This window comes from Chenopodium album, chromosome 3 (genome assembly GCF_948465745.1).
Source record: "Chenopodium album chromosome 3, dcCheAlbu1.1, whole genome shotgun sequence".
Taxonomy (NCBI): domain Eukaryota; kingdom Viridiplantae; phylum Streptophyta; class Magnoliopsida; order Caryophyllales; family Amaranthaceae; genus Chenopodium; species Chenopodium album.
In genome coordinates, this window is record NC_137836.1 from 80,909,164 (window position 1) to 80,934,873 (window position 25,710).

Below are 25,710 nucleotides of genomic sequence, written 5' to 3' on the forward strand. Positions count from 1 at the left end.
AAAAGTAGCACAAAAACATAAAATATGTGAAAGGACGAGTATGGTCAAAGAACCCTATAAACGGCAAGGCACCCTAACGCAGTCAAGGTCACCCAACGCAGGGGCATTTCCGTCCAAAAACAAAATAAAAAAAAGGGCGGGAAAACCCCAATTGTTCTACCTCTCACAAATCACAATCCCCATCTTCATCCCGCCATTTTCCCCCATTTTTCACTCTTCACTCCACTTCCCTTCCTCTCACATCTTCCCACTTTCTCTCTCCTCAAAAACTTGCCGGAGTTTCACCGGATTAGGTCTACTATGAGCGGCGATTTCCGACGTCGTGATCGGAAAGATGACCGGAATTGGAAGAAGAAGCAGCAGCAATTGGTTCGAAGTGCTGAAGACGAGCTTGAATCTAAGCTAGGGTTTGATGTATTTACTGAAGGTGATAAGCGTCTTGGTTGGCTACTTACGTTATCATCTGTAAGTTTGCAGTAATTCGCTAATTTGGCTTAAAAGCTGCTGAAATTGTGGAGCTTTTTTTTTTAGGGTTTGGGATTTTGGTGAATTGATTTGAGTAATTGATCGATTGATTGATTAATTGGATTGTTTGTGTTTTGTAGTCGTCACTTCAAGATAAGGATAGCGGGAATTTGTACAGTTGCGTAGATTTGTATTTTGTTACTCAGGTGAGTGGAATTGGAACCCTAATTTTTGTGCTGAATTTTGGGGTTTTGTTTAATTTTTTTACTGAATTGAAGTTTTTGGGGTTGTAGGATGGGTCTAGCTTCAAGGTGAAGTATAAATTTCGGCCTTATTTTTACGCGGCCACAAAAGTAAGTGTTTTTGAATGCTCAATTATTGTCATTTAACAATGTCGTTTTTTATTATCCACAAGCTGGGATATTTGTTCGTTAAGTTGATGGGCTTTTTTGGGACTTTGCAGGATAAAATGGAGACTGATGTAGATGCATATCTTAGACGGCGGTATGAAAATGACATAGCCAATATAGAGATTGTGGAGAAGGAAGACCTTGATCTTGTAAGTTTTTTGTTGGCATTAAGTTGTTCCTCCATTTTTATGTAATGCTATTAAGAGTATAAGAAAATCCCAAAGGCAATTAGGCTATAAACGTCGTTGATTCTTGGACTTGGCTATTTTGTGAAAAAAGTTCCTTGATTTTGAACTAAAGTAATGTGTCCAAGTGTCATGAAGAGTCCGAGTAGGTTTCTTTGTTATATTATTGTTCACAAGTCAAATTTTACTGAGGGCGTTGCATAATTTACTAGAAAACTGTTATATTCTGGGGTTTCATACTATGGACATCACTTAATCGGTAGGAACACTTTGGAAAGTTCAATAGTTAGTTCGTACTAAGTTAAAAAGTCAATAATAATCATATATATATATATAGAAAGATTTTTTATATCTCTTTAAAAACAAACAAATTGATATACTTGATTGATGACACTACTTGGAGCCCTGAAGATATATGTAGTAATGTAGATACCTTTTATGTACATTCGTTATATACCTTCTCTCATATACTCAATCTGCACAGTGCACACACACTAGTTATGCTACTCTCTTTGTGTGCCTTGTGTTACATTTCTCTTTAGATAGCATTTGTTACTGTCTGATTCTACTGTTATTGCATTCCTTCTTGTTGTCAGTACTCCATTGGCACCGTTAGTAGTATACTTTACTAGATCACCTTCTTATAGAATTCATCTTGCTAACCTTTTTTCCCGTGTGCCTTGGAGACAGAAAAACCACTTATCTGGGTTACGGAAGTCATACTTAAAGATATCATTTGACACAGTCCAACAGTTAATGAGTGTGAGGAATGACCTGTTACGGGTTGTTGATAGAAATCAAACAAAGTTTGAAGCCGCTCAAGCTTACGAGTCTATTATCACTGGAAAAGGGTGAGGCTCCCTGCCTTTCCGTGTTGATTTGATATGAATTCAGAATTAATTATTATCCTTTTAAGTGTTAGTGTTACTGCCACCTACAGTGCTGAGTTTGAATATCTCATATGTGATCTGCAGCCAGCAAAGGCCTCACGATTTTGTTGATTGCATAACTGATCTCCGCGAATATGATGTTCCTTATCACGTCCGATTTTGCATTGACAATGGTATACTTTACCTTTTAACACATAATATACTCTCCTCAATCTTTGGAATATGCAGTGTCATAATGAAAGTAGTTTGTTTTTGTATGATGCAGATGTGAGGTGTGGACAATGGTACGATGTCAGTATATCGAGCACAGGTGTTGTGCTTGATAAGAGGATAGACCTGCTGCAACGTGCTGAAGTTCATGTTTGTGCATTTGATATAGAGACTACAAAGCTTCCTTTGAAATTCCCAGATGCTGAGTATGATTTGATAATGATGATCTCATACATGGTTGATGGACAAGGATATTTGATTATAAACCGAGAGGTGATGCGAAGAACTCAAAGTGCTTTCAAACTTGTGGTTTACGTTTGTCAAACTTCTTTCTGGCTAAAATGTGTTTTTTCTTTCTACTACATATCTATATAAGTATATATGCTTAAATTTCTCCTGATTATTTGTGGTTGTTTTATACTATTATTCTATTCACATTTGTTGAACTTAATGTAAGATTTTCACTTTAAAGTTTTTACCTTTTGCTTGCTAGATAGATATCAATATATATTGATGATTTGTTTGATATTGGCAGTGTGTTGGGGACGATATAGAGGACTTGGAGTACACTCCAAAACCAGAATTTGAAGGATATTTCAGAGTCACCAATGTGAAAAATGAGGTGAGCTTTGAAGTGCTTTGGTTAGCTTTGATCATATTCTTCTTTCTGACACTTGATTCACTATTCATAGGTGGAGCTTTTAAGACACTGGTTTTCTCATATGCTAGATGTAAAGCCTGGTATATATGTTACATACAACGGGGATTTCTTTGACTGGCCATTTTTGGAACGCAGAGCAGCCCACCATGGCTTAAAAATGAGTGATGTGGGTACTTTGTCTCTATAGTTTCATGCCATTCTGTTATACACCTTATAGACTCTTTACAACTTACAAAATCCCAGCTCATATATGAATTACTTCTTTTAACAAGACAGTGATTTCACCATTTCAGTAATTTTATGTTGGGTAAGCTTATAAGTTGGTTTAGATATGTGTTGATGTTGTTGCTTTAAAGTTGTCAATCCTAATTCTTGAATTACCCCTCTGCCCTCTCTTTTGAGATGAATCTTTCTCTCTCTTTATTTTTATTTTTCCATTTTTATTGCAGGAGATTGGTTTTCAGTGTGACAAGGTTCAGGGTGAATGTCGTGCTAGATTTTCTTGCCACCTCGATTGCTTTGCATGGGTTAAGCGAGACAGTTATCTTCCTCAAGGGAGTCAGGGCTTGAAGGTATCCCATCTTTTTTTGGTGTTTCTGAAACTGTCAGTCTGTCACAATTCCAGATCCGTAATCCTACACAAGATCCTGCAAGGGTTCTGTCAAATGAACTAGGATGGTATTGGAACTAGTCATAACTCATAAAAATGATATCATCAAACAAAATCCCCATATGTTTCTCTATCCTTTTGTTTTGCTTCCTTGGATTGATTAGTAAGTTTAGTTTTTGAAGAAGGATCATAGAGGATAGTTTACTTCTAGAAGGAACTTTATTCTTGCTTCCCTCATCAAGATTATATACTTCCTCCATCCACTGTTCATGATTAGTTTGTGAGGAATTGAATTGCAAAAAGGGTTATAGGTCACAGATATACTGCTTCTTATCTCAAGAAAGAGCCATATCCTTGCTTCCTATAGCATGATAATAATTTGTTTACTTCCCATTCCCTACATCAGTGTTTGCAGCGTCTTCTTGTCTTGACGTCTTTTGTTCCTTTGGACTTTCTGGCTCAGAAAACCCAAGATATGCCCAGATTTCCACTGTCATTGGTTCCAAGTTAATCAATGTTTGGAATGAAATGGTTGTAGTTTCCTGTCACACCAGTCTTTTTATTCATCTCTCTCTCTCTTTTTTTTAAGGATCACTGTCAAATATCTTTATGAGACAGAATTTTGAGTAATAATTTTACTTCATAAAAGAGATAGCAAAGTCTATGAAAATCTTGGATTTTGTTGTCTGTAGTTCTACTTCATCAACTTTATGTTCATGAACTTTATGTTAATTTATTTATTTATAATTATGGAGCTTATAACTTGTATTGTTTGTTCTGCTGTGCATTTATGCATATGGCTTTTTTGGTCCAACTCTTTTAGGCTGTTACCAAAGCAAAATTAGGTTATGACCCATTGGAGGTGAATCCTGAAGACATGGTTCGTTTTGCCAAAGAAAAGCCTCAGGTATGAGTTGCTATTAATTGTTAACTTTAGCTTGATGGCACATTATTAGTAAACATATTGTGGCTTATTGCTGAGCAATATTAACTTCATCCTCCCGAAGTTGTTTGTATATATATTTCTGGTAAATGAAACTCTAGCTACATTCCTTTATAAAGCAGCCATATCTGAAAAGGGTTTTAAAACTCAGATTACATTTTTCACCATAGCATAAACAATGTTCTTTTTTCCCCTAGTCCTTCCTTACATTAGATTGTGTCATCTTTAAACTTTCTCTTCCAGTTTAGCTTTGGGCGTTGATTCTTCAACTTTATTCTTTATCTTCAAGTATCTAATGGATCCTAGTGTATCTTGGAAATGTCATGCAGATGATGGCATCTTATTCTGTTTCTGATGCTGTTGCAACTTATTACTTGTATATGACATATGTTCATCCTTTCATATTTTCCCTTGCTACTATTATACCCATGCCTCCAGACGAGGTTTTGCGGAAAGGAAGTGGAACTCTTTGTGAGATGCTATTGATGGTCCAGGTAAATTATTTAGGCAATTTTTTGGTAATGTGTGTGGATTGGATTTTGTACTTTGACAATTATCTTACAGTTTTTGTGATTACGCAGGCATTCAGTGCAAATGTTATCTGTCCTAACAAACACCAGTCTGAGCCAGAAAAATTCTACAACAATAAACTCTTGGAGAGTGAGACTTACATTGGTGGTCATGTGGAGTGCCTCGAGAGTGGTGTTTTTAGATCCGATCTTCCAACTAGTTTCAAAGTCGACCCATCTGCGTATCAGGTTAGTCAGATGCTCAACGTGTGTTGTACAGAAGCTAGACCTTTTCATAATCCTTTTAGTAGATTAAGAATGGTGATTCTCATTAACTTATATATTTATTTCATCTTGTTAACTGATTCTGATCACTTGCATCTTCAGCAACTAATTGACAACCTTGATCGTGATCTGCAATATGCTATTAAAGTGGAGGGGAAGATGGACTTGGATTCTGTTGCAAATTACGATGAAGTGAAGGGTGCAATTAAGGAAAAGGTGTTTTTTTTTTTTTTTTTTGGTATCAGTGATGCTTGATGAATATCATTGCATCTTCTATCCTTCATTGCTCTGTAATGTTTATTATCATAATATAATAATCTTGGATCCCTAATGTTTACATATGACGGGTGATTGTTGTCAATTCACTTTGAAGTTTCAGTACCGGCTTATCTTTTGTGCTTGTTATTTCCACTATCATATGCTGTTGGCTTCCCTATGAAACAATAGTTTTAGATTTCATTATGCAATCATTCTTACTTCTCTCTGGTTTGCAGCTTTCTTGCTTACGAGATGAACCTGTACGCGAAGAATCCCCCTTGATATATCATTTGGATGTTGCTGCTATGTACCCTAATATTATTCTGACAAACAGGCTTCAGGTGGGTTGTTTATTGGCTGCCCTTCTCTAGTTATATTAATGACCTTTGGAATTATCTCTATTCTATAAGGGAGCCCCTGAGTCGTGTAAATAATCGGAAGTTCCCTTGTTATTCTCTTAAATAAAAAACAGGTAGATTTGGGATAGAAAAGAATCTAAGAAAAGATTGGTTCTATAAATAACTACTTCGTAGTATATAGCTTAGGATATTGATGGAATGATATATTTTCATACATATAGGCATATAGCTTACCCATATAAATTTTTCTAAAAGGAGTTGGATTGAATTTATACGTATGCCATGTACATTTTTTATTTGCCACTAATAAGCTTATTCATTTATTTTATGAATGTGATATATTATTAATACTTATGGAATTGATACATTGCATGCATGTAGGACTAATGATATTAAAGTAGGGCTTGCTAGGCTATGAATGTTTTTCAATCCGCTGTGGGCTACAAGGGTGAGTGAGTAATGGGACTGTAGGTGTAGAGAGATGGTTTTCAAAAGATTCATAAAGGAAACAAGATTTTGGGTATATGGGAGGATATTAGGGAAATATAATTGGAGTGACCTAAAAGAGTAAAAGCTTAAAAATAATGTGTATCAAAGGTGTAGGTGATAATAGGAGCCAGTAGGTTCATCATCTGCCGGCCCTTCATTGGCTGTATTTGTTCTCATCAGTTAAATTGGCCTTACAAAACAAGCCTCTATGAATTGAAAATGCCGGTTTAGTTAGCTAAAAAGGCATTGAATTAATATTGCTGATTTGTTATTTTCTTCTGTTTGTTAAGTGACAGTTGTGTGAATATTCAGCTGGAGGCAAACAACTTTGATTTTGCCGCATAGATTTTTCTTTCAATTTCTTCATGCTGAACTATGGAACAGCTTTGGCTGATCTGGCCCAAAAAATACATTTTCCCTATTAGCCATTTTCCATTTGGTTTTCTTCCTTAAATTTTCTCTTTTGACCTATACATCAATACATACATGCTGTGTTTTCTGACTTTGCTTATGTTTCCAGCCCCCATCTATAGTTACAGATGAAGACTGCACTGCTTGTGATTTCAATCGCCCTGGAAAAACTTGTCTACGAACTCTTGAATGGGTCTGGCGTGGAGAAACTTACACGGCAAAGAAAAGGTATATCATCTCACGATGCAGTATATCATTTGGGAATGCAATACTAGGAACCAAAAACTGATTTTTTTGGTTTTTCTTTAAATTATATCAGTGATTATAACCATATAAAGAGACAAATTGAATCTGAATTGGTGGATGGCAATAATGGGCAATTTTCTAAGTCTTTCCTTGACCTCCCAAAGGCAGATCAACAGTCTAAGCTAAAGGAACGTCTTAAAAAATACTGTCAGAAGGTAATTTCATGCTTCATTTTCTGACATTATCTTCTCCTTATATAGACTACGCTGATAAATTTCTATGCCATTTATAGGCATATAAGCGGGTTCTTGACAAGCCTTCTACTGAGCTTCGAGAAGCTGGGATCTGTATGAGGGAAAATCCATTTTATGTTGACACTGTGCGCAGGTAAAAATTGGAAATATCTTTATTTTGTGTTATGGAAGGGACATTGGTAAGTTAGTAACTATATATTGATTTTTCTGAGAATCTGAGGTTCCTACAGTCCTACTCTTGGAAACCATCTTCAGGAAAAGTAGTTTAGTGGTCTTCGAGCTTAATCTGCTTAAGTTAAGCTATTCTCACATTATGTTTGCTTCAAAATTTAAGTTTGTTTTGCTTTTTTGTTATTTAAGCTTCCGAGATAGAAGATACGAGTATAAAGGACTCAATAAAGTTTGGAAGGGAAAGCTGTCTGAAGCTAAAGCTAGTGGAAATCCTATTAAGATCCAGGAAGCACAGGTATTGCTGCATGCAAAGTAGTGATATTTTCCTGAAATCTCATATTAGAGGCTTCCCATGATGTGCTCACTTGAATAACCTGTTATCATTAATTTGATTATTGCAGGATATGGTTATCGTGTATGATTCCTTGCAGCTTGCTCATAAGTGTATCCTAAATTCCTTCTACGGATATGTCATGCGCAAGTAATTTGCTTGCTTTATCCCAAACTTTGTGTTTTATATATGGCTCACGAATGCAATAATAATAATAATAATATCATTATTTTCACTCTTGGTAGGGGTGCTAGATGGTATTCCATGGAAATGGCTGGGGTAGTCACCTATACAGGGGCCAAAATCATTCAGAATGCTCGATTATTGGTTGAAAAAATTGGTAGACCGCTTGAGCTAGACACAGATGGAATCTGGTGTGCATTACCGGGGTCATTTCCTGAGAACTTCACATTCAAAACAAAGTAAAATTTCAGTTTTGCTTCTGCTTACATGCCAATAAAATAGTACCTACAATTTTTATGATACTATTCCTATTCCCGTAATAAAGTGGCGATACTAATAATCTACTTTATTTTGTGCCACAGAGACTCAAAGAGGAAGCTGACAATCTCTTATCCTTGTGTTATGCTCAATGTAGATGTAGCAAGAAATAACACAAATGATCAATACCAGGTCTGTTGTATTCTTTCTCTGCTTGTTTGATGTAAAAGTTTCTTGCTCAAGAAAATGTTTTGCGTTTAATACCAAGCGTATAGTTAATAAGGGTATGATATTTGAGACTCAGAAAATGTTAAGAAGAGCTTTATGTTGAAGTACCTTTTAATCTCTAATTGTTATTTTATCATTTCCAATAACACCTTAAGGACTCCTGTTATTCTTTCTATTAGTTTTTCAACTAATTTAATCTTATTTCTCATCACTATTATTAACAGACACTAAAGGATTCTGTCAATAGAACATATGCAACACATAGTGAGTGCTCAATTGAGTTTGAAGTGGATGGCCCTTACAAGGTAGTTTGCATTTCTATATGATTAATCTTTCTTTCTTGTCATTTGATAAATCCAGTGTAACTCTAATTATCGCTCTTTGGAATATAGGCAATGATAATTCCGGCCTCCAAGGAAGAAGGGATCCTGATAAAAAAGCGGTATGCAGTTTTTAATGACGATGGAACCCTTGCAGAGCTTAAAGGTTTTGAAATCAAGCGCAGAGGTGAGCTTAAGCTCATCAAAGTTTTCCAGGTATCACTGTCTTTTATGCTTTCTGATGATGTCCTGCCCACATGTTTTACTCTTTTTTGCTTATTCTTTCTTTTATTCTCAGTAAATTCTTCTAGATACGTTTGATAGCTGCTACATCTGTATGCGTCTTTTCTCAACCACGGTTTTCACTGTTCAGAGTTTGAATATACTATGCTAGGAATGACAATGCATGCAAATAAATTGCATATATGTAATATGGTTTTCTGTTTATCAATTTCATGAATAACATATAAGCTTCCATACTATAGATTTCCATATCTGAATATAATGTGAGCTCTTGTAGCTCAATGTTATTTATATCTGCTATTGAGATTTTATTTTATTTTATTTTAAAAATTTTGTAGGCTGAGATGTTTGACAAATTTCTTGATGGGTCAACTTTAGAAGAGTGTTATGCAGCAGTTGCCGCAGTTGCTGATCGCTGGCTTGATCTTCTTGATGTACGTAAGCAGAACGAGAAAAATTCCAAAATAATCATATATATTTTGTATTAGGATCTGGGGCTCTTAGCAGACTACCCTTTGAGACTTATTTTTCTATTTTGCTAAAAGTCTATCAGATTAGCATACTTAAGATAAGGGAAAGGTGTAAGGGAAGATATGAGACAAAAGCTAATCTGTTGCATTGTACTTTTTCAGAACCAAGGGAACGATATTGCAGACAGTGAGCTGCTACATTACATTTCCGAATCAAGCACAATGAGTAAGTCTTTGGCTGACTATGGAGAACAGAAATCCTGTGCAGTGACCACTGCCAAGCGTCTTGCTGATTTTCTTGGAGATACCATGGTCAAAGATAAAGGGCTTCTCTGCCAGTACATAGTTGCATCTGAGCCAAAGGTGTGACACTTTTTTCTTGAGAAAGTTACTTAAGTTATGTATCTTGCCAGCTTTGTATGTTGGTCACAAATTATATATAGTCCTTGGCTAAGGCCTTTTTCGCAAAAAAAAAATAGTGTCAAGATTTGGTGTCCCCCCCTCCCCTAATATCTATCTTTGAACATGTGATGCTTAATGCTACTCCCTTTTCTCATTGACAGGGAACACCAGTAAGTGAGAGAGCAATTCCTGTTGCAATATTTGAAACTGAAACGGGTAAGCTGCTAATTTTAGTCAGTTTTTTCCTATAAATGTGTGTTTTTGGAAGAACATCTAATTAATGCCTTTGATTACAGAACTTATGAAATTCTATGTGCGGAAATGGTGTAAAACTTCATCGGATGTTGGCATTAGATCCATCATTGACTGGTCTTATTACAAGCAGCGTCTGAGTTCAGCCATTCAGAAAATCATAACCATTCCAGCTGCAATGCAAAAGGTACTGATGAGTGATTGTGACTAGTTGTATCAGAAAACACTTATCATTTCTAAAAGTGAGTTTAATTTTTCAGGTTGCCAACCCTGTACCTAGGGTAGTTCATCCTGACTGGCTGCACAAGAAAGTTCGGGAAAAGGAAGACAAATTCCGCCAAAAGAAGATAAAGGATTTATTCTCTTCTAAGCGGGATTCTATGGAAAAAACTGATGCAGCTTCCAACTATGCAGATAATGGAATAGATAAACATAAAGTTCCAGATTTGGAGGACTTTGGAAACTCAAGTGGAACTGGGGTTGGCAGTAGACCTGTTGTGCATAGCTATGAAGTAAATGGACAGCATTCATTGCATACGACAGCCTTAGATCACCAAAGTGAACATGAATGCACATATTCTCAGGACAACAGTTTTATCGAAGTAGATAAGAGTGAAGACTATGCAGGATGGCTTGAGCAGAAGAAGCGAAAGTGGAAAGAGAACCGAGAAAAACGAAAGAGACAGAGGTATTTTTCTTCTATAATTTAGGCTCCTATTTGAACTGTCATTAATTATTTCCTTTTGTTCATACCGCTATAGTATATAAATGGGAGAAACACTATTGCCATTTTCCCTAAAAAAGCATAAAAATGATGTCAACTCAATCTACAGTATCACTTCATCGTGTACAACAGAAGATGTTTTCAAGTAAATTATCTCCAATTTGTGATTCAATACTAGCATAATTGTGTCTACAAATCTATTGAACTAATTTCACAATAATGTGGTGAGATATTTGAGTATATACTGAAGGAATGAACCCAGATATAGAATGATCATGGATGAAACATTGCTTTAGAATTACTGGAAGTTGTTCGGTATGTTACGATTGCTAAATGATGAGCGTAGATGATTATAAATATAATTTCTTCATGAAAATGTGACTGATCACATCCTCATTTGCGTATTTTCCTCTCCACAATCCTATTGATACCTTAGTTTTTTTGCCGTTATTGCTGACTTTGGAGTACCAACGGCAGGAGGTCCCATACTAGGTAAGGTAATGATCCTTAATGCTATCAAACAGGATATTATTGAGACCTTTATTACTTCTGCTGCAACTACAGGAAAATAAGCTTATCAGCGTGACAGTGTGTAATGAATTCGAGTGTTATATTTCTTTCATTTTTTAAGGGGTGTCAAAGATCAGAAGATAAGCTACCCTTGAAGGTGTAGGGAAAGAAATTGATCATCTTTTTAATATTTTATTTTCTTAAATCTACGATAATATCTTCATATTTTCATAGAATCACTTATACGGAGTAAATTGATCTGAAGGTGTAGACTGTTTGCAGAAAATGCATTGTTGTGTATGTTGGAAGTAATGAAGTTTGTCAATTGATGTTATTAGTAAATGGTAATATATTTATAGAGCAGATTTGGTGTGGCAGGTTATCTAATGCAAAGACCCCAAAACAAGGTACTGGTGTTTCTGAGTTACATGAGAGTTTGACTAATCAGAAAAGAAACCTGGGAAAAACCGGAGTTACTTCATACTTCAGAAGGCAGGAATTGTCTCTCACTAGCAGCTACTGGCAGGTAGACTTGTTTCCAATCTTTTCTTAATTTATTTGTTTGTAGGCATGTAGCTCCTCTATCCTGGTCTTTGAATGCTCAAGTCCATTCCTTAACAGGTTCTGCAGCTTGTCCCAAGTGATTGCCCTGGTCAATTTTTTGCTTGGGTCATTGTGGAAGGCAGCATGCTTAAGGTTCCAGTTACTGTTCCTAGAGTGTTTTATCTCAACTCCAAAGCTCCAATAACTGAAGAATTTCCTGGAAAACGTGTTAACAAGATTCTTCCTCATGGACACCGCAGCCACAACCTGATTGAGGTAATCAGAATCCCAGATTGCAATATCATTTTTTGGCTATTTGGTTCAGATCTAGGATTAAAATTTTGTCCACTTCTTTCCTACTGCAGATAATAATTGACGAGAAAGAATTCAGAGAAGAGAGCAAGAGACTTATGGCTCATCTTGCAGATCCAGAAGTGGAGGTCTGATTATTTAGCTCCTTGAAATTATTTTGTAAAGGGATTGTATTGATTAACAGATGTTGATATATACCCCCTCCGTTTTTTTTAAATGCAACACTTTGAATTTTGCACTATTCACATACCATGGTTGACTTAATTTTTTCACCTCTAGAAAGTAAATAGGTGTTATTATTAATATAGCATTAGATTAGTCATAATGTCTAGTTTCATAATATAATATGTTACAATTTTTACTAATAGACAATAGAAGATATTAATGGTCAAAGTTGCTTCTTAGCAAATGTGCCGGTCAAACTGATGCAAATAAAGGGAGTATCATTCATACTAATAGAGTATGAGTATCATTCATACTTTATTTCTTTACACGAAATGCATTTCAGCCTTGTGGATTCATCAGATATGTATGAAAAAGCTGAGTTCATGAAGACTTAAACCTGAGATATTGATTCTGCTCTTTTAAATAATTTTCCACACCTGTAGACAAGTCACCATCATATCAGTAGGAACATAATTTATACAGCTCAGCAGTGGCCCTTATACTACCTCCGATTTTTTTAGTTGCAATTTTTGGGTATTTTTTGAGAGATAAAAAGTTGCAACTAAAAAAAATCGGAGGTAGTATTTATTTTCTTACTCTCGTCAAAGAAGAGATATCTAGAATCACTCCAGAATTTCTTAAGAAAGAGGATTTTACTTGCAAAAACTCCCTGGGTACTGAAAAAAGTGCAAGTTAATAGCATAAGAAAATTAAATTGTTAACTTTCCCCTTTCTTGTACTATTAGTATGTCAATTTCTGTGTAAAATCAGATCAAATTGTTTTCTTTTTAAATTAATATTTATTCAAATCTTGCTTTTCCAACTTCATCTCGTACATGTTAAATAGTCACAATTGCAGTTTTCAGTGACGTGCTAATCTTTTGTCAATGTAGACATGTATATGTCAAATTCTAAATTCCGATGGCATATATCATCAATTTTTTCCCATTCGATATTAAACATGATCTACTGTGGATATATGAGCAGATTTTTGTATATGAATGGCTCTCTGATCCTTGTGTGATTGTTTTCTGAGATTTTTTTTTCTAAGTTAATTTATACATCTTTTTTGATAGGGTATTTATGAAACCAAGGTGCCACCAGAACTAAATGCTGTCCTCCAGATTGGATGTGTCTGCAAAGTTGATAGAGCAGCTAAGAAACGAAATCTTCAAGCTATCTGGAGCCTAAATGAACTGCAGATGAAGACCACAGCAGAATGTCGATATCTGGATAATTCTCTCTCCTTCTTTTACTTGTATCACAGGTAAAATAGTTAAGCTTAGATAAAACTATTAGTTGCAAGAACAAAAACACTATACTAATGATTGTATGGTAGAAGTCAAGTCACATTTGAAGAGGGGTGCTGATTTGGATATTTTTCAAACGATCTTACATTTTGATATCTTCATAAGTGGATAATAATTCTTGAATATAGATTTCATAGTGTTCTTGTGTTGGCCTTGCCTGAAAAAAGGTACTCTATGACGTATGTGCATTTTAATGAATAGAAACCACACCTGGATTCCATTAAAATTCTTATGCTCTTTAGGTACCTTCTAGAGAAAGAATCCAAGCATGTATGAGGTGTTTACATTTTCTGCAAATCGATTTTGATTAGCTTATGGAATTCCTTCCTTGCCCTGAACATATTGATGTAGTACCTTAGTAATTATAAAGTTCGCAAGCTTGAGTCTCCTTCTTACATATTCGAGGATCTGGGTGGATATTTATTTTCAATGAATTTATGTACTCTTCCAGTCTGCCTCTCTTTCTATTACTGCTGCCCTTTAATTCTTTTCCATGCAAGAATCTATTTTCATTAAATACATGCATTTTTGTGTGTATAAAAATTGCTCTGACAATTAGTTTCATTCTAAACACTTCAGTTGCTGTGAAGGGCGAGCGGTGTATGGCGGATATTTCCCTGCAGCTAACATGATTTCCTTTGTTGTGGTGGATCCCCACCAGAACAGAAGTTTGAATCCCACTAATATTAAGAGATTTTATCATGAAGTTTGTCAAGCTTTATCCGTTGAATCTTCAATTTCTCAGGGTGTCATGTCATACAAGGCAAGTTGGAGAACTTGATTTGAAAATATTGCTGTGTCCTGTGTATCTTTTTCTTTACATCATGACACTGATCTTTGTCTTGTACTAAAAATCCCAGGTGGACTATGTTGTTCAAAATGATGAAGCTGAAAGGATCATGCAGAAATTAATAAGTGGACACAGGTTTTTTTTTATACTCTGATCCATTTCACTTAATTTGTACTCCCTCCTTCCCTAAAGAAAATTCCATCTGATAATGCAAGTGTATGAAGGAGATAAGGGAGTTTGATGGTGTATATGGAATAAAAAAGCTGGGTTTTTTTTTTCTAATTACAGGTGAATAAAAGGAAGATAATGGGGTTTTGGTTGATTTAAGGTGAAAATAAGTTAGTAGTGAGGTTTGGTTTGTTGTTGGTGAATAAAGAAGAAGAAAGTGGAGAATCGAAGCATTCAACAGGGACAAGATTTTGTAGTGAAATGGGAAATATATTTGGGGACAGATGGAGTATACTGAACTAGCAAGTTTATATAAATTTCCATCTCCATCGAACTGAACCACCCCAACACAATAGTTAGTGAACATGGATACTTCACTGATATAACTACGACCTTATTTTGTGTCTTTGTGCCTGCGTGTGTGCCTGTGCAAGCTTGTAAGAAACCAATTAAAATGAGAAACTGAAGATACTAACATGCAGAGTAATATCAAAGCACATAATTTACTAATGTGGGTATCATCATATGCAATCATATCAAAGAGTGATTAGTTTTGAAAAGATCGAGCTTAGTCACATCAAGGAGGTCAATTTTAAGATTAGTAAGGTGAAACAATATGAAATTCTTTATTGATTGTTAGTATTGATCATTAGAAATGCTTTTATTAATGAGGTTTTTCATTTATGTCTAAGGTTTATATCTTGAGGACATCTAATCATTCAGCTCTATGCTTTTCTGCTTTATTTTTGTTTTCCTTTTTTTTTTTTTTATTTTTTTTTTATTTTTTTATTATTTTTTTTATTTTAAAAGTTTCTTTGATCTTTAAATATGTGGCTTTATATCTTCTTGGGGAATCTGGAAAATTTAAAGCAACCACTTCCCTTAAACCATCTCTATGGTTTCCAACAGATTCAAAATTCAAATCTTTATTGGATATTTTTGCTTTGTTGATCAAGCCTCTTCCTTCTTGAGAAATAAATGTATTGCTAAAGTGGCTGTCTTGGCTGCAAACATGAAGAAGAACTAAGTCTTTTTTTATGCATTTAAAGGTGGAATTATGGCTGTTATTTTATTGACATGCAGTTTGCTTGTTAGAGTATCCTCTATCTGCTTTCATGGTTTCAACCCCTCCAATTTTCCTCCCTAAAGAGTAGAGAGCATAACATGCTGTCAGCTATTCTGTAAAGTTCCGAAAGGAAAAATAAATTATGAAGCTCATTTAATCTCGTGGTCTCCAGTCTCACTAGCTAAGCATTTTTTTGAGTTATGAGAACCATTTTTCAGCCTTTTCATGAATTTGTCTTTGCATATGCAGGCCGCACAATCACAGACCTTGCCTTGCTATTATTGAATGTCCAAATGTTCATCTTTTGAAGTCAGGTATACAAGTATTAAATGATCTTCCATGTGTGAGCATCCCTGCCAATGCTCGTGATAGTCACTATCCGGTACCACTATCTTACTTTTATTGTTCCTCAAGATATATGCACACTTTTAGCTATTTTGGATGGTGACTATAATCGTGCTGTATGCAGGCTCTTGGTTGGCAAACTGTAGCTGCAAAAATTGCTCTGCAGAGATGTGCAGCATCATCTCAATGGCTAAATGAGAGGATATCTCTCTCAAGATATGCACATGCAAGTGTTCATTGATTAATGCTGGAGCTTTTACTCTAATAATAGACCGTCTATGTCTGACACTTCAATGTTTTTTCTGAATGCAGGTACCCCTGGGGAATCTTGAACTTGACTGGATTATATACACTATAGATGTATTCTTCTCAAGAGCATTACGTGACCACCAACAGGTATCATGTTCTTGATTAGCGTAAAACATTTGTCGTTAAGGTCTAGATTGAAGTTTGGGCTACCTTATCTTAAGGGCCTCTAGTGTCAATGAGTTTTCTAGCTCATCAGCATTGACTCTCAGAGGTTCTGAAGTGTTTGATCTGTTGCAGTCACAAATTTGCCGATTTTAGGTTATACAATATTGTTATGAATCCGGCAAAAAAAAAAAAAAAAAAAAAAAAAAAAAAAAAAAAAAAAAAAGTGAATTGAATAAGAGCAAAAGACAGACAGAAATAAGACAGCCAGGAAATTTAGAACTGCCGGTGAAATGCATTATCCAATATTTCATTATTTCCATTATTGGTTTTGTTCTGAACTCTTCTGATATTTCCAGGTACTTTGGATTTCTGATGATGGACTTCCAGAACTTGGTGGCTTTAGTGACGAGGACGGATGCTTTGTTGATGAGGTTTGAATCAATAATCCAAATATTACAAGCATATATGTTGATAAAGCTTGTTTTTATAGCCTATGGTTCTATAGCTTGTGCTCTTTCGTTTATTTCCTTTACCGTGCAATGATATTGTCTTTAATCTTTATTCTTGTATTGGTCAATTTCTGTTTGGATTATGCATTTGAACTCAAATACATACATATTCTTAATAATTTTTGTCCAGCTACAACAGCACAAACAGACCACATCCCAGAATTGTACATGTGGCACCAGTTCTTTATTTTTTACGTAACTCATTTTTTTTGTGGTGCTTTACAGGTCAATCAACCCGTTCTTGTTTATCCTGGAGCATATAGAAAGGTTTCTGTGGAGCTAAAGGTTCAGTGGAAAAACCCTTTAACTTCTTCAGGGTCATGCCAGAGATTTGGTTTTAATATAATGTGGATTTTAATTCTTTGCAGATCCATCACTTGGCTGTGAATGCCCTTCTGAAGAGCAGCCAAATTAATGAAATAGAGGGCAGTGGCTTACATGGTTTCGAGCAAGATACAGATCCTGATACCTGTACATCAAGTGAGCAATATGACTTTGACGAGTCAACTTTCTGTGGACCTGCCTTCCGGGTTTTGAAACAACTTGTACAAAGATGCCTACAAGATGCAGTTACGTCAGGAAATGTTTATGCTGATGCAATATTACAACATCTTTATCGCTGGCTTTGTAGGTTGGTATATTTGGTGTTTATAGAGATATCCTGTTTGCTAAGTTGTAAAGTTGACATTAATCAGTAATTTTTGTTCTTATTTCAGCCCGCGGTCGAAACTTCACGATCCAGCTCTATATAGAATGCTTTGCAAGGTAAATGCATCACTGTACACTTCACAGAACTGCTGCAAAAAAATTGAATAATGTTTGTCAGATACTCCTGCACAGAAATACTACTTATCACAAACATGATTTTCGGATGTTTAGAAAAAGCTCACATTTCCTAAAAATAGAAATGTGTTTATCGTTATCAAAACTTACTCAAATGGAGTAGTGAATAGAATGGTAGGAAAGTCATGCTATATAGGGATAGTCGATAATGTGACTATTAAGCTCTGATGGAGGGAGTAAAAGCGTTTGTTGAAATACACTCAGGACTCCAATACTGTGAGGAGATGCCTACTTTGGCTACCTAGACCCTTTTTTTCCTCATTTATTATCTGTGGTAAACTTTAGTAACCTTTTCTTTTATTCGAAAACACAATACTAATGTCAATTGATTCTACATATATAGGTTATGCAAAAGGTGTTTGCATTGCTTTTAGCAGAGTTTCGCAAATTGGGTGCTACAGTCATTTTTGCAAATTATTCCAAGGTTATATTAGACACCGGAAAAGCTGACTTAGCTGCAGCCAGGGCTTATTGTGATAGTTTGCTAAAAGCACTCCAGACAAGGTGAGATGTCTGATAAGTATGTTTAATTATGATATGAATTCTGTGGATTTACTAGTTGCTTTCTTCAGGGACTTGTTTGAGTGGGTTGAGATTGAACCATTGCACTTCTGGCATTCCTTGCTTTTCATGGATCAGGTATGCTCCTCTCTAAAATACTTGCTTTGTGTACATCATAAGATCGTAGAATCTCATCTCATGCATGTATTTGTGCTGCAGATTGTATTGTGTAACAGTGTGTTTGATTGAAATTTTTTGGGGAAAAGGAGAGTGATGAATTCATTTTATCATACTAGATACGGAAATGGGAAGGATAGGGACTAACTTTCATTATCATTTAATACTTGCAAGAATTTAACCAGCACAAAGTTTTATGCAATATATATTTAGTGGATTGTGGGCTAAAAAACCCTTTTTTCGTGGGGGTTGGGTTCATTTTTTTATGTTTTATTAGGAAAGTGGAAAGGCAGTTAGTCCAATGAAAGAAGTGAAATCATTAAAAATAAATAGTGTGTCCAAATTGTCTGTGAATATTGGAATTGTTGCAAGTAATGAAGGGGCGGACCAACAAGGAAAAGTTTTGCAAGTTACAACAGTAATAGTATGGAGAGAGTAGTAGGGATTTAATTTAATTCTTAAAAAAACTAGGTGTATCTTATATTGGAAACATTTGAAAGAGCCCAATTCTTTCTCTTCTCTATATGATTACTAATAAAACTCAAAAAATTGTGTATGGTTGTTTTCTTTGTAATCTGACTAGAGCCTAAGATTGGTTATTATGGATTTTAATCAAACGTAGTATGTTTAAGCTAACTTTTCTTCTTTCAGAGTGCTTTATTGTTGTAACTTTTATGTAAAAGTACATCATCTCACACTTTTGATTATTCTTATTGGGGTTGAATCTGCAAGATGATGGATTTGCACATTTTATGCACCTAAATATTAAAACTCTTCAAGTAAGAGGTTACTAATTTCCAACTCTCCTTCTATTACAGTACAATTATGGAGGAATACAGGCCAAAGATCAGGATGAATCTTCTGCCAGCATTTCTGCATCCTCTAGCAGATGCTTACCTGGTGATCTTCAAGTAGACATTGTGTCCAGTTGGAATATTGCTGAACACTTGCCTAAAAGTACTCAAGTAAGCCTTTTCCCTCTTAAACTTTTGTAGAAGGAGAATATTAAATATTGATCTTTGTCAATTCTAGGCAACATTATCTAATAGTGGGAAAATCACAAGCTGATACTCTTAGAAGTTAGAACTCTCAAAATTACTATGGCAAGCCAGCAAGTTGAGATATATCTATCACGACCTCGAAAAAATCCTAGTGGACTAGATTGGGTACCTGAAATATTGAATTTAACTACCATTAAATCACATTGGAAAAATATCTTACATGCTGCATGATGGGTCAGTCTTAAATAGCTACACTAGTCGAGAAATCTTTTAAATAATGTTTTTGTATAAGCCTTCTTTTGAATTAATATTTTGAAATTACACCCCCCCCCCTCCCTCGAAAAATAAAACCCTCCCAAGAATCATTATTATTATTTTATATAATTCTCAGAGCAAAAATTTCAATATTAGGTAACAAAACTCACACTTAAGCTTGTTGGCTCTTGACAGGACCATTTTGTTGTGATGATCTCCGAGTTTATGTATAAACCATGGGAGTATGCTCTAAATCATGCAGCAAATGAAACATTTCTTGGGGATGGTGACTTGTGTACACCATCGATCACAGCTCCAATTGCTGAGAAGTTTGAGTCACATATGACTGAATATCTAAAAGATCAGGTTTGAACATAATACTAGATTTCATATAGTTGTAATTTGTAATGTTACTGTTGTTTGTTTCCAGGATTTTATATATACTGTAATTTATGAAGGATGTTTTCTGCTGCAGATCAGCTCTTATTTCTCAGATAAACTATTTATGGTTGTCCGTGAGATAACTCATCACTCAAAAGGAATGAAGAGGCCTCAGAATGATGATGATTTGTTGCAAGTGGACCCTCAGCTAACTGGGCAGGCTCATACAGAGGGTGTTGCTTTGGAATTTATCAAACACATTTGTGCTGTTTTGGTTTTGGACCAAAATGTTCAGCATGATGTACTGGTGAGACTAATGTTTTGCAATCCAAGTGCTATAAAATGATTATGTATCCTGCCTCCTTTAGTTTATGTATGATTTACCCTTAAGTGAATGCCTCATTGCAATTTTAATGTCAGCTATTGGTAGAGTATGCATTATATGTGGAAACTTGTTACTGTTTGTATGATAGAATCAGTTTTTTTACAAACATTTCTGACCTTTGAGCTTGGTTTGAGACTTAGCTCTAGAATGATTCTGTAAAGTTTGTTGACTTCTGCTTTTGTTTATTCTATAAGTGGCTAGACTGTATAAAGAATTGCATTTACTTTATTTTAATGTTCATTTTAGTGCTCAGTATGGTTCCTTTTGTTAATTTAATAATCTTTAGATCCTAAACATCTGGAGACCCTTTGGATTCTATAAGTACATATAAGATTTGGTACAATTTAAGTATCATGGCCTACATGGTTGAGAAAGAGGGAATCAAGTTGCAATTGTGCATGCATTATACTTCCTTCTGCATGCATCATTATGTGGGGTTTATATTGGATGGTTGTGTAATATTTATTCCGTATCAGATAATTGTTTGTAAAATTGAAAAACCAACACAAGGTGAGGTTGCTTGAACAAAACCTTCTGGCATATTGCTTTGGTTCAACTGCATCAGCTACAGATTTTTATTACCTGGCTTTTGCTTCAGCAGTATGAAAGTTACTTCAATGGAGTTTCCACCACTTTTCTATTTAATTGACAAATAAAGAAATATGTCGTGCTTTTACTAGAAAAGATTTTACTTTCAGATTTGCTAAATTGACTGAACATGTGACTGTTATGGAATCGAAGGAACCAGGTAGCAAACTAATATAGCTATTTCATTGCCGGATATTGTATGAATATTTTGCATCTTTGCCTCTATATATGTCCACAAGCTTCATGATAGTCATTACATGCCCTTTATTGCATGAGGTTCATGTTCTCACTGAAAAGTTTCTGTTTCAAATAGATGCAAGTGTAATTTTTTTGTGCATTCTGCAGGTCATGAGAAGGAATTTGCTTAGATTAATACATGTGAGAGAGTTTGCTCCAGAAGCAGAATTTTCTCCTCCTCTACCATCTTTTGTATTACCAAACATCGTTTGCAGGTAAATTCAAAAAGAATCCTTTTCCCTTTCCTACCCTATATCAGAAATGTATTTACTTGCTAGTAGGATGCACAATTCTAAAGCAGTTATTTTCAAACGGATTAAAAATTTGTACTGGAACAGCTATTGCAATGATGTCCGAGATCTTGACCTGGGAAGGGATCCATCACTACTCACGCAGGAGTGGCGATGTTCAATGCCACAATGCGGGCAGCCTTATGACAGAGAAAAGATGGAAAATTCTCTTCTTCAAATAGTGAGGCAGCGGGAACGCCTTTACCACCTGCAGGACTTGGTATGTGTCAAGTGTCATATGGTGAAAGATAGTCACTTGACTGAGCAATGTAAATGTGCTGGTGCTTTTAAGTGCCTGGAAGACGCGTCAGAATTTCATAGAAAAATGCAAGTTTTCTATAAAATAGCTGTGCAACAAAATTATCAACTTTTAAGAGAATGTATCTCTTGGATTTTAGAAATTAGATGATCCTAGTTATATAATTTAACATAGTTGATAGTGTAGTACATACGAAATAGTTTTACTTGTGCTTCATAGATGTGTACATAGCTATACATTTGTGTATAAAATGTTCTGAGTATTCTTTTCTAGGCTAATGTACCATAACTCTTGATTATTCCAAATTTTAGGCAGAAAGCTTTTGCCCACTCTTTTATGGGCAAATTGGTTCAAGTATTTACAGAAGTAAACTTCTAACAATAGAATTATATTTAATTACTCCATATATCATCGTTTATTACAACTGAGTCTCAAACTATACCAAAAATGTGCAAGGGTAAACTTCAAACTACAAGTTGAATGAAGTTATAACCTGAGATACGTATGATATGTTGGGTTGAGATAATGAATCTAATGAAAAGGGAAAGTAACTAGACTTCAAGAATGAAGCTACAAAAGTATCTGCATTACGGTTCTGAATCAAATTCAACTATTTCCTGCTTCTTATGACAATGCATTTTGTAGCAAAATTGTCTCACTTCAGTCACTTGTCCTTTGCTTCTTCAGTTCTTTGTCCAGAAAAACCATTTTTTGGTTGATGGAGTCTGAGTTGGCTCATTGGGCTCTCTCTTTTCCAGCCCCTGCTTTAAGGACTCCAATCTATTCCTGTGTATCATTCCAAAATTTAACTTATAAGCAATTAAACAGTCGTGAAGATTCTACAACAAAGTTTTTTTTTTTTCCTTCCCTCTTCCCAATGAGGCTTATAGATCAAGTACTGAAGCCTAAAATCATCTCAACTATTTACCATCAGATATTCTAAGCTGCATTACTATATGTACATGAATGGGGGAGGAGAGTGGGGGAGTGGGTGTGGGAATGGAAGCATGCATCTTTGACCAATCTAGATGAACCACAGGATCATGGATTGACTAGATTTTACCTCATGTCCGTGAGACACCCATGCAAACTCCATCTTTGGCGAAATCCTTCAACACCTTCCATTCCACTGGCAAGAATCAAACGCCTGAAAATCATTAAAATAATTAGGTATGACAGAACAGAAAGTTTTAAAGAGAATGTCTCATCACATACACCATATAGTTTGAATGGCAGCACTTTGTTTTCGCCATCCTACCGTGGAACTGGGAACACACTATGAAGCACCAACCTTTCATATTTGTCATTGTAACCTAGAAATATTCTTCTAGATATTAAAGCTAGACGGTTTGTGCTAGTTACATACCCTTGTCATACAGCACACACTAATGAACAGATACAATAGCTACAATAATGAATTATGTTTCCCTGTGGCAACTGGAACTTGGGTAGGAATATAAGCTTTTTCTGGCCTTTTTCTATCAGCATGTCTAAAGTAAAGATGCACTAGAATACATTATTTAAAGATGTGTTTCTAGCGACAACTAAATTTCGGAAGAGCTTAACCTATCTGTAGAATCTGAATTCAAGGATGATTGAATAATATGCAAACCATTATATCAGGGCCTTAGTGGTGTATTACTACAAGTAACAGGAATGGATTTTAATAAACTGGATTTGCATTTGTCATACCCATGCCATTTTTGAATAGAAAAACCTTTGACAACTTTTACACTTTCACAAAGTAGATGACAGATGATAAAAAATACAAGAGACATATCATAAGACCAACCAATCGCGCACTGCGTACCTTTCCAGCTTAGTGACTTCTGATTCCAGTTGAACAGCCCTTTCCTTGGCTTGATCAAGTGGCATTGATAAACCTAATTTGTGCTCACTTTCTTGAAGCCTTTGCCTGATTTCCTTATCCTATTATATTGTAGGTAGGGAGCAAGATGAGTTCAAGGTCTCACAGATCAAAGTTGACCATTATTGATCTAGTTACACATTTGTAAAGTAAATGATATACGTAGTATTTTTATGGAACTACTTTTGAAGATAAATTTTACAGTAGATATTTACAATCTAAATTCTAATTCAATCTTTTTGCAATACTAGAGCATTATAGTTTTCAACAGATTAATGGCCAATATTACTAAGCTTTGACAACAAAATGTAAACAGGAGCTTAAATCTCGGACAGAGAGAAACAGTAAGGAAAGGCATATATTATGAACATCAGATCATCTTACTCTTCTTTCAGCACACTGTCGATACATAGCAATCTCATCTTGACAGAATGGCTCAATATCATTGATCTGTAAACCTATAGCAAAGGAAAATCACAACAAAAAAAACGCTGAGCTCTAGGTGAAATGGACATCACCATCATCTAAGAGTCAAAAAAGTTTTAATCAAATGTTTCATATTCCGCAATGTTATTTAAGACTTCCAACACACTTCAAATATGCCAGTACCAGCTACAGTATGGCAATACAAGGCTCTATAAATCACTCAGCATCAAGAAAGCATCTTACACAAATATAAATTCCTCAGCAACCCATCGCATAAGTTGACACCTTCAAGTACATAAGGAGCTATCTCCGGAGGAATGATAGGTGATGGAGGCCCCGTCATTAAATCATCACCAACCAAAATAGTTTCCTCCATGGTTTCCTGCGAATCGACTGAATAGACACAATAGAATAATCAGAATTTAACTGCATGTCCTTATCACAGAAGAGATCTTTGTTTTCTACTAGTATATCTATTCTCATTTGTATAGCAATAATTTAATTAAAACCTTCATTATTCCTAAAATTTCTGACATGGACAAACATCTTAAGCAAATTATCTAACCAATTATCCTTCCTGATATGCTAATTTCAAACCAAACAAGTTATAGCATATACGGAGTAGAAAGTAAAGATATTGTAAGAAAAAACATTCGTGCAAATGCATGAGTAAGTTGAATCTTTTAACATACCATCCATGTTTGTTTTCTGATCCTTTAGACTTGCAGCAAAGTAAGAGTTGAACAAGAAAAAGCAGCACTAAAAACCTGAATTTCATCAAAAAGCAATACAATATAGGTAAGAAGATAAACCAAAGTTAATAAAGGACATAAAACCGTAATTCAAAACCCCAGAAATCAAAGACCGGAAAGAACAAAAGAACGATGAAACGGGAAAGAACCCAAATTAAATATCGTAGAGGCATTTCATCAAACAGGTAATATGCATTCCGAAAAATCCAAACTTTAATACATTCCTTCATGATCGTGCTACATAGGAAACTAAACATGGTATTCAAATGGATGAACTTTAAGCTCGAATTCACAAAGGGGTTAAAGATGAGCAGAAAATGTTACTTCTCCATTGTTTTCTTTTTTGAAGGTGGGTTTTTTTCCTGAAGATGACAAATGAAGAGAGAGAAAGGAGGAGAGAAATTTTACCTGAAGAAAATGGAAGTGATGAGTATAAATTATGGAGACACTGCAATTAAAGTTGCAGAAGCAAGGGAAGTAACCAATTGTATAGTCAAGTACTCCTTCTTACATGTATTTTAGGAACGATAGAAACTCCCTTGAGAGTTGAGAACTCACTTCAAGTCAAGAAGGGTTCTTTAGCACTCTAGCCCAACCTAGGGGTTTTACTAAGCCTAGTCGACTCGTGATTAATTTGAGTTTCAATCGGTTTGAGGCTTTGAGCCGGGTATATTCAAAGGTGAGTTAAAGTTATATATTAGTGATTCATTTTTAAAATCAATTGGTGATAAGTGGAGTAGCCCACCAGACTTATATGTTAATCATTCTCTCTTTATTTTTTTGATATAAGACAACTAGTCTCAATTCACATGTGAGTTATTTTCCTAACAGTTCTTTTATAATTTTATA

At 35.2% G+C, this 25,710-nt stretch overlaps 2 protein-coding genes across 2 annotated transcripts; one reads left to right on the forward strand and one right to left on the reverse strand.

The window, feature by feature from the left end:
* The first annotated feature begins 221 nt into the window (after nt 1-221).
* Nucleotides 222-22,183, forward strand: LOC145624451 (DNA polymerase epsilon catalytic subunit A-like). The gene is made up of 49 exons (XM_081677482.1): nt 222-465; nt 606-671; nt 759-818; nt 929-1,024; nt 1,751-1,911; nt 2,035-2,123; nt 2,216-2,433; nt 2,696-2,782; nt 2,853-2,987; nt 3,271-3,393; nt 4,255-4,338; nt 4,704-4,868; nt 4,956-5,132; nt 5,271-5,384; nt 5,663-5,767; nt 6,795-6,913; nt 7,005-7,146; nt 7,224-7,318; nt 7,546-7,651; nt 7,758-7,837; nt 7,933-8,109; nt 8,233-8,320; nt 8,581-8,661; nt 8,749-8,892; nt 9,258-9,353; nt 9,552-9,752; nt 9,953-10,007; nt 10,088-10,230; nt 10,304-10,731; nt 11,656-11,803; nt 11,899-12,096; nt 12,186-12,260; nt 13,374-13,564; nt 14,187-14,370; nt 14,468-14,532; nt 15,881-16,013; nt 16,101-16,202; nt 16,289-16,372; nt 16,747-16,821; nt 17,125-17,184; nt 17,268-17,530; nt 17,616-17,664; nt 18,086-18,246; nt 18,315-18,381; nt 19,239-19,385; nt 19,872-20,042; nt 20,152-20,364; nt 21,376-21,482; nt 21,606-22,183. The coding sequence occupies exons 1-49, from the start codon at nt 301-303 to the stop codon at nt 21,964-21,966; spliced, it is 6,654 nt and encodes a 2,217-aa protein (XP_081533608.1). The 5' UTR covers nt 222-300; the 3' UTR covers nt 21,967-22,183.
* Nucleotides 22,184-25,413, reverse strand: LOC145624452 (uncharacterized). Its single transcript, XM_081677483.1, has 7 exons — nt 25,270-25,413; nt 24,802-24,876; nt 24,353-24,502; nt 24,068-24,141; nt 23,627-23,745; nt 22,880-22,963; nt 22,184-22,602 (listed from the first exon to the last, which is right to left on the reverse strand). Exons 2-7 carry the CDS (start codon nt 24,806-24,808, stop codon nt 22,500-22,502), a joined length of 537 nt encoding a protein of 178 aa, XP_081533609.1. The 5' UTR covers nt 24,809-24,876; nt 25,270-25,413; the 3' UTR covers nt 22,184-22,499.
* Between the last annotated feature and the right edge of the window lie 297 nt (nt 25,414-25,710).

Bases quoted from the DNA above. Each gene is read 5' to 3' on its own strand.
- LOC145624451 (XM_081677482.1), top strand. From the start codon at position 301: ATGAGCGGCGATTTCCGACGTCGTGATCGGAAAGATGACCGGAATTGG. The intron at 9,354-9,551 runs GTACGTAAGCAG...GTACTTTTTCAG, and splicing joins GCTGGCTTGATCTTCTTGAT to AACCAAGGGAACGATATTGC. The intron at 19,386-19,871 runs GTAAGCCTTTTC...GGCTCTTGACAG, and splicing joins ACTTGCCTAAAAGTACTCAA to GACCATTTTGTTGTGATGAT.
- LOC145624452 (XM_081677483.1), bottom strand. The intron at 23,746-24,067 runs GTAAGATGATCT...ACAATATAATAG, and splicing joins GACAGTGTGCTGAAAGAAGA to GATAAGGAAATCAGGCAAAG. The intron at 22,964-23,626 runs GTACGCAGTGCG...AATGATTTTCAG, and splicing joins GAAGTCACTAAGCTGGAAAG to GCGTTTGATTCTTGCCAGTG.